This window comes from Gobio gobio (assembly GCF_949357685.1).
Source record: "Gobio gobio genome assembly, chromosome: 5".
Classification (NCBI taxonomy): domain Eukaryota; kingdom Metazoa; phylum Chordata; class Actinopteri; order Cypriniformes; family Gobionidae; genus Gobio; species Gobio gobio.
In genome coordinates, this window is record NC_137101.1 from 54,275,034 (window position 1) to 54,290,042 (window position 15,009).

A 15,009-nucleotide genomic window follows, 5' to 3' on the forward strand; every position below is an offset into this window, starting at 1 on the left:
TTGTGTCATCTCGTCTTCGTCTTGTCTTAGACATGGGTAAAAAAGTCTCAATGAACATTTTTCATCATATTTTTGTTAATGAAATTAACACTAGTCAGTGAAGGACGATGGAATCTGTTGACGAGATGAGCTGGAAGAAGACAAGCTGAAACAAGAAATGAAGAAAAGAATATCAGTAATGTTAAAGTTGTCATTTAGGAAATGTAATTAATCTCTGTTAAATCGCTGTCTGTGTTCCAGTCGAGATGAGCAGCAGCGCTCACACTGGAGTCCGTGTTGATCTGAATGCTCAGACGGATGCAACTGTAAATGCTCCTCTACTCGCTGGAAACACTTTCACAGGCCCAGTGACCTTCAGCAACAACACTGCAGGAAACGGTACTGTCACTATAGCTGTGCTTCAGTGGTGTAATGTAACAAAGCAATAATACTTCATTACAGTACTTGAGTATTTTTGGGAGAATCTGTAGTTTTTATATTTCTGTCAACTTTTACTTTTACTCCACTACATTTCCTAAATAAAACTACAGTACACGTTTATGTTCTGTTATGTCGTTTCTGTCATGTCTATATTAGTTCTCATTAGTTGCTTTGGTGTCTGATTAGTTAATCTCTGTCCAGCTGTTCCCGTTTAGTGTCCTTGATTACTATGTGTCTTTATACACCCCGTTCTGTTCAGTCCTCGTCGGTTATTGTTTGTGTGAATGTGGTAGTAAACCTTCTGAGTTTGCTATATTGATTAAGGACTTTGCATCTATCAACATCTCATTTATTGTGTGCTTTCTAAGCCATCCAACCCGTGACAGTTTTCCTATCACTATACTGTTATTAATTTGTTGACTAGTTTCTGCATTAATGCTGTCGAGGCTGAGAGGATGCTAACATTAGTTCTTCAAGCTGTTAAAACAACGTGACAAAAACACACAAGTCTGATCCCAATATTTAATGTCACGTTTGTTACATCTATTTGCATTAGTTTATATCCAGCTGGATGCTTTTATGCAGTCGTTATGTAGTGAAGTGTCATATTTAAAGCTAGTGACATGAGTGAGCAAACTGTATTGTCATGCAGCTGACAGAAACATATATCAGAAACACATTCGGTCAAAGTCCCTTATATAAAGTCTTTGATTAGATTTCAGTTTTATTGTCACTGTAACATATTTTGATTAGATAATCATCAAGTGTTCTGAAAGAGAAGCAAATAATATGTGAAAGTCTACATATAATATACATATACTGTGTCTGATTTCAATGCTATGCTTTTGTGTGTAAAGATGTCCATCTTTAAGCACAACTGTTTGGATTCATATGAAATTGTAACACTTTACTATAAGAGTCCATTTGTAACATTAACTAAGGTTAATAAAAGTATTGTTCCTTTCAACATTTACTAATACATTTTAAAGTTGTCTCTTACATTAGTTAATGCTCTAATGTAAAAGTACTCAAAAGTACTTTAAATACTTAAGTACGTTTAATATGAAAAAAATACTTTTTATACTTAAGTACAAAAAATATCACATACTTTAAAACTTTTACTCAAGTAATATTCTAAACAGTGACTTTAACTTCTACCAAAGTAATTTTCTGGTAAGATATCTATACTCTTACTCAAGTGTGTCTTTCGAGTACTTTATCCACCACTGCTGTGCTTACTGACACACACTGCTTATTAGCAGTTAATAGCTTGATAAGTGAAATAAATCTCAGTGATCGTGAACCCTTTTCCTTTTAAAGTTGATGTAAGAATCAAGTCAAGTAAGATTGCTCTTCAGTCCCTGTCAGTCATCTATGGTCTGCATCTGCGTGGCTGTGGGAAAGAATCGCCACACGAACAGAATCCCAAATCTTCAATCTTTATTGAGCAGTTTACACAATTTATACTTCCCATAGAATAAAGTGACACCCCCATTCCAGTTTCTGCCCTTCAGAGGGCGTGCAAATATAAAACCATAGATAGAATCATTTCACAGTCGGAAATAACAAATATGGAATATAACCTTGAACAAAGACAAACAGGAACAAGCTGGCTAGAAATAAGATGAAAAGAAACATATAAGGACTTGTTTTTCACTGCAGTTATGGAAAAATACAAAAGAGGCTGTGTGACATTTCTTCACTCATACATATTCTCTACGGTGACTGAACATGATGAAGTGAATGGTGACTTATATTTGGGCTGTATGAGGCCGCTAAATCTCACAGATTGTTTTATGGTCAAATTATTCATAGGCAGACATGCTTTAGCTTCAGTATTATCTGTATATTTTTCTCATTTTTTTCTCTCTCCTCACAGAGACACAAACAATCCCAAAGACATCAGAGAAACTCACAGAAGAGCAAGGTACAGTCTCAACAGTGTCAACCAACATCAATAGACATGAGCGCCAGGTTTTGTTCTGATAGGCATCTGTTAGTGTTGGTCTATATTAACACCAACTGAACATTCAACCATTATTATTAGAACAGAGGTTAACTGTGAGGGGTGATGTACTGTATCACCAGAACTAACCAGAGAGACCCACTGACCTTTTCAACAGCCACATACTCCAGTCAACCACTGGTTGTGACTGGCAGTGCCAGTAATCCTTACATACAAGAACTAGTGCATTCACTGCCATTGTTCCTTGAACTCTGTCCTCTGTGCTGAGTTTACAAATTAGATTGGATGACATTTCTGATTTGAATGCTTAAGGGTATTCACTTCCATGAGTGTAATATATTTATCAAGATGTAGTAAATTAAATGGAAGATCTGAGGCCTTGGGGCTGTAATACTTTAAACAGTAATTTAATCACAAAATGCTGAATGAATTTACATATCATCAGATCATGCTGATGTGAAAGCTTTGTCATGTTTCTTTTTTTAATGAAATATGTTTTTCCCTCATGTTTTATTTACCTACATCAATCTTTTATAACAGAGGATTTGATTCTGAAAACCTTTTTGGAAAATCACAAAAACAACATGAAGAAGAAAGCAGAGCGTATTTTTGATTGCAAGGAAGAAAATGAAGTGCATCTCAAGGCTGTGTACACAGAACTGTTCATCACAGAGGGAGATATGAAAGATGTCAATCAGGAACATGAGATTCTGAAGATTGATGATGCTTTCAAGAACAAACAAAAACAAACACAGGATAAACCAATCAAATGCAATGATATATTTACATTATTAAGGGTGAAAAATGAGGAAAAGATTGTGCTGACCAAAGGAGTCGCTGGCATCGGAAAAACTGTCTCTGTGCAAAAATTCATCCTGGACTGGGCAGAAGGAAAAGCCAATCAGAAAATAGACTGTGTGTTCCTGCTTCCATTCAGAGAGATTAACAGCATTGCAGACAAAGATTTCAGTCTCCATGAGCTTCTGCTGGAATTTTATCCTGAACTGGAGGACCTGGAGAAATCAAAGTTATATAAGAAATGCAAGCTAGCATTTATATTTGATGGACTTGATGAGAGTCGTCTGCCTTTGAATTTTAAAAGCAAAGCATTGAACAATGCTGAGAAAAAATCTTCTGTAGACATGCTGTTCACAAGTCTGGTCAAAGGGAAGCTGCTTCCATCAGCTCTCGTCTGGGTGACCTCACAACCAGCAGCAAATCAGATCCCTCCTGAGTATGTGGGTTTGTTCACAGAGGTGCGAGGATTCACTGACCAACAGAAGGACGAATACTTCAGAAAGACAATCACAGATGAGACTCAGGCCTCCAGAATCATCTCACACATTAAGACGTCTCGTAGTCTCTACATCATGTGCCACATTCCCGTGTTCTGCTGGATCACAGCCACAGTACTTCAGAATATTCTCATCAAGAACAATACAGAGAACATCAGCACAACACTCACTGAAATGTACATCCACTTCCTGCAGATACAGATGAACATGAAGAACCAGAAATATGATGGAAAAGCAGAAAGACAACGTAAAAAGCTCTTACAATCAAACAGAGAAATTATACTGAAGTTAGCCAAGCTAGCATTTGAACAGCTGAAGAAGGAAAACATTGTCTTCGTTGAGGAAGATCTGGAATCATGTGGTATTGATGTGAGTAAAGACACTGAGTTCACAGGAATGATTGCTGAGATCTTTAAGAAGGAAGATGGACTTAATGAAGAAAAGGTCTTCTGCTTTGTGCATCTGAGTGCCCAAGAGTTCCTCGCTGCAGTGCATGTGTTCCTCTGCTACCTGAAGAAGGACATGCAGGAGCTTCAGTTTTTCTTTGATGAGCCCAAAGAAAATATCACATTACAGGAGCTACTGCAAGCGGCTGTTGATAAAGCAATGAAGAGTCAGAGAGGACATCTGGACCTGTTCCTGCGGTTTCTGATGGGAATTTCACTGGAATCCAGTCACAACCTGCTCAAAGGCCTCTTCACACACACTGAAGACACCACAGAGACCATCACAAAAACAACTGAATACATTAAACAAAAACTACACGGGTACATCTCAGATGAAGCTTCAGTCAACCTATTCTACTGCTTACTGGAGCTCAAGGATCATTCATTATATGAGGAAATCCAGAGATACCTCAGTTCAGATGCACATCCAGGAAATGAACTCTCATCTTCAATGTGCACAGTGCTGGCCTATGTACTGCTGATGTCAGAAAAGGTGCTGGACGAGTTCAACCCAAAGAGGTTCACATCATCACAAGCCGACTACACAAAACTCCTTCCAGCTGTGAGATGCTGCAGAAAAGCCCTGTGAGTAATTTCGATGATCGCTGTTTAATCAAAAGTTTAACTCAAGTAAAAGTACACTGTTTTAAAACTACTTAATAAAGTACAATTCCTGAGAAAAACGACTCAATTACAGGAACGAGAGTATTTGTAATTCGTTACTTTACACCACTGCGTGCAGGCGGGGAGGAGCTGAAAACGTAGACGCGAAGTCGGACACTTTCTGCTTACCATAGTGATGCTCGCATGGTGTTTGCATTAGGGGTGTGCATGAATAGTCGAATATTCATTATTCGAAAAATAAAAATACTATTCGAATTTTACTACGTTGCTTTGCTGGCCGTAAATGCAGTGAATCCATGATAAATCCCTCTTAAACTCACAGTTATAACCAAATCCACTGGATGGAGCTGTGGAGCGTGTTAATAAGTTGATTGTGCTTGGTCACCAGTGTTGGGAGCAGGCTTGTGCAAAATTCAGAATTTCAGAATTGGCCTCCATTCAATTCATGAATTGGAATTTGAATTGAATTGACTCTGCCCCACAGGAAGTTGAATTGGAATTGGAATGACAGGAAGTGGAATTAAATTAATGACAATTTAAAGAGATTCCACACAGTCACACAACAGAAAGAATGTGTTGAATCTCACATACATTCAGTGTTAGGAAGGTTACTTTGGAAATGAAATTGCTTACTGTTATAAATAACCCATTATTAATGTGGCTTGGATTACTTTCTTTGGACTACTTTATCAATACAAAGCAATTTCCTACAATATGATTAGTAACTAATTGAATTACACATTTTACCTCAGTAATACAACTAAATACAATTACATCAAGTTTGTAATTTAATAACAATTTTATTACACGTAACTACACTGTAAAAAATATTACACACTATCTACTTAAAAAAATATGGTAACAACATTACACATAATACTAAAGTAGTTTATACATTTTTACTTTTTTATTTTTTTTGCGGTATCTACCTGAATAAATTAAGTAAAATTTCCTAAATTATTTAGTCTATAGCACATGATGAATTTAATTTTTTTTAGAGGAATCTGCTTTTTTAATTTAAGTTGATTTTTTTTAAAAGGTATAAATTCGAGTAAATGGAAATTACCTGTTTATATTGACTTTGAGTTATGTTTACAATTAATAGACTGTTTGCTGCCAGCACAAGTAGAAACAAACTTGTTATTGCACTAGCATTATCAAAGTTATTGCTCATTGATCAAAGCAACATGCTTCAAAATAATAATAATAATACTTGTAGTTATTCACATCACAACCTAACCATAAGCTCTACTCCTCTGCACAATGGTAACGATCAAAATTTAAAGGGTAACTAAACCCCTGCTCAGAGCTTAACTCCACCCACTGGCAATTTTTGAAAAATGCTGGAAAAGTGGGCGGAGGCAGAGGGGACGAACCAAGGGCGGAGCTGAGCGGAGGGCGTGCACATGAGACCCGCAGTGACGGGTTGATTGACAGCTGTCTGACTCGCGAGTGGGAAAGATGGAGAATGACTGGAGTGACGCCAGCTTTGCAACAGAGCGGTCATTCTCCCCCACCTTCACCTGAAGTGGAGGAGGGTGAAAGGTCTGTAGACACAAACCTGGAGCCTTATCAATGCGAGCCGCTGGCTCAAACTGTGTTAACTCCCGATGCCGACGATGCTAGTGAATAAAACTGCACAATTGAGCTAATGCTCTTGAAATAAATAGGTAACCTTATTTTCCTTCATTTTATCAGCTTAATCGGTTCTTCGATTGAAGCCTAAAACATGCTTACATTTCCTTTAAAAATTAGGAAAATGTATCTTTTGGTTTTATTAGTGAAATGTTCTCAATATAATTTTCATAAGAAAATATACACACTATTTTTAATTATCACCTTAGTGAAAATAACAAGACCCATGATTAATTTTTTTTACAGTGTAGTCACTCCTCAACCCTGCAAACATTTTGTTCTAAAATATAAGGATCAAATTCTTGAAATAAATGACCCCCTCAATGTTGTTTAATTAGTTTTGTTCCAATGTTATTTTCATTTCAAAGTAATCAAAAAACACAAATTCGTTGTAAATGCAGTTATCATTCATTCCAATGCAAAACTCACTGAGCAACACTGTTGCATCTAATTTTCAATAGCTCCTCTAATGTTTTATCATTGAGTCTGCACCGTTCTGGTCTGAAGATCTTTCCTGCAACATTAAAGATTCTCAACAGGTGCAGAGGAAGCTATGGCAAGATGGACATGTATATGAATTTCTTTGAATTTTTATTGAATTTCAATTCTGTTTCCTTTAATTCAAATTCGAATTAATTCTAGATCCTGTTTTTGACATTAATTCAAATTTAAGAATGCATTACAAAAGTAATGCATTACAGTAACATATTACTTTTTGCTGTAACGCAGTAATGTGAGGCATTACTAATAAATTTTCAGTAATATTTTACTCTGTGCATGTTCAGTAATGCTTGCATTACAACACACCTTGTGAGTTCTGCTGTTTAGAACACAATTTAAAGCAGAATTATCACGCACCAATCACTCATCCCTAGTTAAAACATTGAACACTTTTCCTGTGGCATGCTGTGTTTAAAGGCAGCTCATCCACTACAAATTATTTCATTTAAATTAATATAAAACAAAATGTACTTCTGGATAATGATTTCAGTGCATAACTCCATTAATGAGTGTGGCATATTTAATCTAAATGTGTATATCAGATGTAAAACAGAGTTTAAATCGTTCAGTTTACTTAATTTTTTCACTCGCTCCAGTAATAGTGTGTACGCACGTTCTAGAGTGTCTGTAAGGTGTGCACATGTTTCCGCCTAGTTTATATGTGCGTGGAAATTTACATATGCACATTTCTTTATACTTTAATAAATCAGGCCCCAGATTATAAACCCTACCTTATAAACACATTGATATCTCTGTTTTGTTCTCTATACAGGCTATGTGGATGTTATCTCACTTCTCAGTCCTGTGAAAGTTTGTCTTCAGCTCTACAATCCCCAAATTCTGTCCTTAGAGAACTGGACCTGAGTTACAATGACCTGCAAGATTCTGGAGTGAAGATTATTTCTGATGGACTGAAGAGCTGTAAACTGGAGATACTGAGGTTTGAGTTTCAAAGACTTTCAATGTTTTTTCCCATTAAGTTAATTACTAAAAATCGCTCTGTTGAATTTATTCAGTTTGCAATTACTGTTTTTCTTGTGCAGATTCTCCATGTGTAATCTCACTGCTCAGTCTTGTGAGAGTTTGTCATCAGTTTTACAATCCCCAAACTGTGTCCTGAGAGAGCTGGACCTGAGTAACAATGACCTGCAGGATTCAGGAGTGAAGCTTCTTTCTGATGGACTGAAGAGAAACTGTAAGCTGGAGATACTGAGGTAAATGGTTTTCCTTAAAATAATTAACAAAATGCTACCAAAATACAGTTTTTCTCAATCTATTTGACATATTTCTCCAAACTCAGATCACTGTTCTCCAAACAGTTAACACAGTGATCTGAACACTTTGTAATTATCCTAAACAGATTGTAATTTTTTATTAATTTCATACAAAATAAAAATAATGTGAATAATTTTCTCAAAACACTGTACACAAAACTTTCAAATGTTTTCAAAATAGTTCATACAGCCAACCAAAACTGTAATATATCAGGAAAAACAATCGCAGCTCTTTAACTATAGAAGGGAACTGTTACAGGATGTATACTCCATCTAGTGTTCATGTTCAGCATTACATGTTTATATTGCCCCGGCTGGCGGGCGCCTGTTCTCGGGTGCTCACAACATGAATAGTCAAGTACACCAGCATTTCTGTGTCCTCGTTCTTGCTACATGGTGTCAGAAGTGGCTTAGCTATTAATTAAAGTGAGAAAATGTCAGCCAATGGACAGTGCATCAGCACAATTACAGAGTGAGTGACTCTGCATATTTCGTTTTTATTGTTTTCACTAGTTTAATACAGTATTACTGGCTAGCGCTACCAGCTAACTACCTAGCTTTAGCTCCGTGGCTCACTGACAACGATTGGTTTACATTACAAGATGACATTCAACCACACGATTCCCCCTCCCGGTCCAATGAAGCTCAGTGGAGACTGGAGCGCTAACTGGGACATTTTCAGGGCTGAATTTGAAGATTACAGTTTAGCGGTGGACCTGATAGCCGCATCCTCAGCAGTGCAAGCTGCCACTTTGAGGACGTTAATGGGGCCAGAATGTCGACATGTGTACAAGCACAACCTGCAGTTGACGGAAGCGGAACGCGGAGATGTGACGAACATTCTGAATAAGTTAGAGGAGTACTTCAAACTGGCCAAGAATGTAATATATGAGCGATATGTTTTCGGCTGCTGCAAACAGGAGGATGGTGAGTCCATTGACAATTTTCTTACCCGCTTGAGGGAAAAGGCGGCGACCTGTGATTATGGGGCTCTCAGGGATGAGTTGATAAGAGACAAAGTAGTACTTGGCATTACTAATGAAGCCACACGTAGACGGCTGTTGAGAGAGAAAGGACTGACACTGACTACAGCCATAGAAATATGCAGAGCTGCAGAGCTGACGGACATGACACTGAGGTCCATGGAGCATGAAAGGCCACATACGGACAGCGTTAATACAGCATTTAGACAGCCTTCAAAAAAATGTCCCCATGCTACAGGGAGGCAGCTGAAGAAAACCACCCCAGCCACAGACAGTGTCTCTGCATGCAGATACTGTGGTGTGCATCATGGGAGAGGGCGAGAGCAATGTCCTGCTTATGGAAAAGTGTGCAAAGCCTGTGGTACAGCTAACCATTTTGCTCGTGTTTGCATGAAAACCAGGGGATCAGAGGTATCTGCACACATTCACTCCATGGAAAATCCAGTGCTAGCCCAGGAAACAGATGGTAGTGGAGATGATCTCTTCTCAACTGAATGCATTGGGGCCGTAGGCGCCAGAGGAAAAAAGTGGTTTGCCGTTCTCCAACTGAATGGTGTTAAGCAAAAATGCCAGCTAGACTCAGGAGCCACGTGTGACGTTATGAGCCTGAAAGACAAGATACGGATCGCACCACGAGAGAAACTCATGCCAAGCAGCACCAAGCTCAAGCTCTACTCTGGTCAGCTAATGACCTCTATGGGTATGTTTGTTACAGAGTGTGTCTTGCGGGATCGCAGACACACCTTAGAGTTTGAGATAGTCAAAACCAGTCAGCAGCCCCTGCTTTCTGGGTCTACATGTGAGTGTCTTGGTCTTATGCAGTTCACCATCCCAGCAGACCTGAATGCGGTGGACAGTAGTATCCAGGCTGGGCCTTTGAAACGGGAGGCTCTCATCGAGAGGTATCAGGGTGTCTTCACTGCGCCAGTAGAATCCGTTCCAGGGGTGGTGCACTTTCAGCTAAATGCAACGGTTCAGCCAGTCCAGAGTGCCCCCCGCAACGTACCGGTCGCCATGAGGGCAGCAGTGAAAGCTCAGCTTGAGAAATACGAAGCGGAGGGCCACATCACCTCGGTCGCGGAGCCGACGGACTGGATAAGCAATATGGTGATCATCAGGAAACCAGACAAGTTACGGATATGCATCGATCCAAAGCACCTCAACCAGGCTCTGCTGCGTTCACACTATATCATGCCAACTCTTGAAGACATACTATACAAGCTCCCCAAGGCTAGGGTCTTCACCCTGGTGGACGCAAGGGACGCCTTTCTCCAGTGCAGATTAGATGAAGCAAGCAGCTACATGACCACCTTTTGGACACCCTGGGGGCGCAAGCGCTGGTTAAAACTCCCCTTTGGCGTTTTAGTGGCCCCTGAAGTATACCAACGAAAGCAGCACGAGCTCCTGCTGGGACTCAATGGAGTAGACCCCATAGCAGATGACATCCTCATCGTGGGCTGTGGGGATTCTGACGAAGAGGCTGGGCGTGACCATGATGCCAAGCTGCTGGCCCTCATGGACAGATGTAGGCAGGTCAAACTAAGGCTCAGCATAAAGAAGCTCCAGTTTAAAGTGCCAGAGGTTCACTTTCACGGGCATATTTTATCGGCAAAGGGACTGAAAGCTGACCCGGAGAAAGTGAAGGCGGTCATAGACATGCCACTCCCGACGGATGTGAAGGCCGTGCAGCAGTTCGTTGGCTTTGTGACGTACCTGGCCAAGTTCCTACCACGCCTCTCAGAGGTCTGTGAGCCGCTGAGGAGGCTCATGGACAAGGATGCGGTGTAGCACTGGCTTCCAAAACATGATGCAGCAGTGAGGGAAGTGAAGCAGCTGGTGACTACAACACCTGTGCTGCGTTATTACGACGTCACAAAGGCAGTGACAATCCAGAGTGACTCTAGCCAGCATGGCCTGGGCTGCGTCCTGTTGCAGGAGGGACAACCTGTGGCATTTGCTTCGAGAGCTCTCACTCCAACAGAGCAAAATTATGCCCAGATTGAGAAGGAATGCCTCAGCATTGTTTTCGCATGCCAACGCTTTCATCAGTATGTGTACGGGCGCAGCAATGTCACTGCAGAGACAGATCATAAGCAGCCACTGCTGAGATAGATATATTTTAGATCGCTGAACACTCTGACTGAGCACTTGAGAGTTTCGCTCTCGTCAAGATTTCTCCTCCTCTCGATTTCAAATCAGCTCATCTGACGTAACTGTAAACTCTAGTGTGAAGACGAACAACTCGCAGTCGCTTTGCTGAGCATGTGTTTCTCAAACACACAAGAAAGTCTTACATACCTCGCAAAATCGACGTGCTACATGTTAACACTATTCTTTGTTGTATTTTCCTGTAAAAAAATACCAGAGTTCATTTAGAATTATCCAGCCTTTAAGAACAAGCTGAAGATATGTTTTTTTCCGGTAGTGGGCGGGACTAATGCGCAAACGGTAATCTCATTGGCTGGCGCTCCTCTTGTCCTATCCCTGTTTTGATTTCAGCAAATCGGTTTGAGCGAATGCTGACAGCATGATTAATATTCATGAACCCAGTAGCTCATCAATCCTTTGTGCGTTGTGTATTGTTATTAGTAGTAGTATTATTATCTTTTAATAATATAATTACTAATGTCTATTTTATTTTACAGAAACACTGAATGACCAACAATATCTTAAGCACCACCACCTGTCCAAAGTTCAGTTAAAATGCATTCATACATGGTTTCCAAGAGTTTTAGTTCTAATTACTAAAGTTCTATCATTAAATAGTGCTTGAATATCATAATATCATAATATGATAAATTTCAAATGAAATTAGAGTTACCCTAATTGATCATGTAAGAAATCAAATGCTCTCCTTTAGAGAAGCTGGGAAACCGATCTAAAGAGTTACTGTCAATCTACATCTATATTTATAAGTATTGGACCATGTTTCTTGATAGTGCACATTTGTAGTCCTCTTGAACAACTGTATATGTCCAAACATTTTTCAGAATTAAAGTTTGGGAACATTCAGTTGATTTCCAATGGAACAAGAACATTGTTGACATGGTGGTCCAGAACAACACCACTAGCCTCAAAGGAAGAGGCCTGTGGAGACGTTGAGACAGGAGCTGGACAAATATGGATTCAACATTCAGTTTTTTGCTATTTTTCCCACGACGCATGGCCAGCAAAAATATAGTCTGCAAAGTATATGTATGTAATTCTCTTCCAGATGTAATTGAAAGGCGTAATCAATAATTCAGTGATTGCTGTACATGGTGTGTGTGTGTGTGTGTATATATATATATATATATATATATATATATATATATATATATATATATATATATATATATATATATATATATATATATATATATATATATATATACAGTCCCTGACAAAAGTCTTGTCGCTTATCTATTTTGTAGAAACACCTGCTATTAACCTGACTTTTAATTAATCAATTGGTGTCAGAAATTGCTCATATGAAAAGCTAAAACCCTCCCAAATGATATTTAATGCACTGAAATAAATTAGTTTCACTGAAAAAAGATTTATCATTTAATCAAGACAGAAAGGTCAAATTTGGTCAAGACAAAAGTTTTGTCGCCTATACAGAAATTGAACACATTTAGTGCAAATACAAAAATATGTCTGCAAATTAAGTAGTGGTGCTGTGAGATCCAAATTTAATATCTTGTATGACTTACATGAGCTTGAAGGACTGCATCCATGCGGTTTGGCAAGGATTCATACAATTTATTGATGAAGTCAACAGGAATAGCAAAGAAAGCAGTCTTGCATGCCTCTCAGAGTTCATCAATATTCTTTGGTTTTGTCTTCCATGCTTCCTTTATCATCCTACCCCACATATGCTCAATGATGTTCATGTCTGGTGACTGGGCTGGCCAATCCTGGAGCATACTAGATGGAAGTATGTGATGAAGCACCATTCTGCTGCAGAATTTGGCCTCTTTTATGGTTGGGAATATAAGAGGTAGCTAAGATTTCTTGGTATTTTAGACTATTGATGTTGCCTTCCACCCTGCAGAAATCTTGCACACCCCCATACTGGATGTAACATCAGACCATGATTTTTCTGCACCAAACTTCACTGTTTTCTGGGTGAATCTCGGATCCATGCAGGCTCCAGTAGGTCTCTTGCAATATTTGCGGCGACTGTGGTGTAATTGAAAAATCCACCTTCTGCCACTTTTCCAGCGTCCATCCTTTTAGCAGGCTGTGGGCCTTGGCAAATGCCACACGGTTTTTTAATTGTCTTTTGTTTAGTGCTGGCTTCTGGGCACTGATTCGACCATGGAGGCCATTTCGAGACAGAATCCGACAAACTGTTCTGGTTGACACAGGGACTTCAGGTGACAGGTCTTGTGGAGCTCTGCTGCAGTGGAAAATGAGCTGGCCTTGGATTTCGAGCCAACAAACGGTCCTTTCGAGCAGTTGTCTTGCGGGGTCTGCCTGACCTGGGCTTGTCAAAACGTCTCCAGTCTCTTCAAATCTTTTTTTATACTTGACGCTGAGACACATTGAAGGTGTCTGCAACATCAGCAGTGGATCTGGTCTTCAGCCTCTTGATAATAAAAACTTTAGTCTCAGGGTGAGTCTTAGGCATGTTTGCAGAGGTCTAGTTACAGTTGATGTGAAGGTCTAGTGTACTGGGGTTCTTTTTATGCACACCTGAGACCTAATTGATCCATTATTAGTCACAGATGAAGCTCATATGAAAAGGCTACAACACTTATGTCTTTGCAAAAATTGACTTAACCTGTCAGCCTGCACCCCCGCTTTTGAAAAATCCTAAGAAATGGCATAATCAGACTAAAACCGTTACAGTTAATGATTCATTTGTACTAAAATCATAAGTATGGCGTCATTTGAAAGCAGACACTTGGCAGTTGACTGTAAATTCTAAATTATAATTATTTTCATAATCAAAAATAGCTATAATAAGCTTCAAAGTTTTGTAAAGTTATTAGAAATATATTTGTATGAAATATCTTTATGAAAATAAAATTGAAGTTGGCATTTTTAGCAATCTAGAAGTGCACTACAGCTGAAGCCACATGTCTGACCATTTTATATTTCAAATTTGAAGATGATAAGTCTAAAACTCTGAATTTTATTACATGTTTTTCAAGAGCATGTCATATGATTTTATTTTGAGATTTCTATCAAATGTTAACTGATGTTTATTGCCATGTCTTCTGAGCTACCATTCAGTTTATTGTCTCTATTGTTTTGAGGTGCAAACTGCCCATTCAGTGTCGGTCTCCCCAGAACACTTTCACACCTCTTTGGCCAGGTTATGGCTAGTTATCTTATTCTTTTGTCTTCATTGTAATCACTGACGACTCTCTATTCAAACTGTATTATTCAAACCTCATTTATGATCAAACTTCTCACTTCACCTTCTAAAGTGCCTCAAATGCCGTTGTTGACAATAGAAACATTTCAGTTGGTTTTTCATTGCAGTCTATTCAAAATTATTAATAACAATAACGTATTTGCCCAGGTGGCAGGTGCATTGGGTAGCTAGCATGTTACCTTAGCACACAATCAAAATACAATAAAGATTAAAACCATGTTTTTTTCTCCAAAATTACTTTATATCACAAGTGGGATGTTTTAAATAACCTTCAGTGGTCTTATTTGGCTTAGGATCAAAAAGGATCAGAAATCAGACAGAAAATATATAATTTTATAATATTCTGCATATTGATAAAAGCTATGTCGAATAGCATTGCATTATAAATATAATCTATTATGAATACACCCAAAATGATAAAGAACATAGACAAACCATACATCGTTGCGATTGTGTGTTTGTCTTCAAATGTCTCTATTTGCATCTTTAGCGATTTC

At 38.9% G+C, this 15,009-nt stretch overlaps 1 protein-coding gene across 1 annotated transcript in view; it reads left to right on the top strand.

Annotated features, from left to right (window-relative positions):
• LOC307127194 (NACHT, LRR and PYD domains-containing protein 12-like) overlaps nt 1-15,009 on the top strand; it is a gene marked incomplete at both ends in the record, with an annotated part of 43,069 nt that overhangs the window by 20,203 nt on the left and 7,857 nt on the right. The window contains 5 exons of the mRNA XM_079818302.1: nt 241-378; nt 2,300-2,347; nt 2,927-4,712; nt 7,660-7,827; nt 7,931-8,101. Of these exons, the coding sequence (XP_079674428.1) occupies nt 241-378; nt 2,300-2,347; nt 2,927-4,712; nt 7,660-7,827; nt 7,931-8,101 (2,311 nt within the window). The remainder of the gene's footprint in view (nt 1-240; nt 379-2,299; nt 2,348-2,926; nt 4,713-7,659; nt 7,828-7,930; nt 8,102-15,009) is intronic.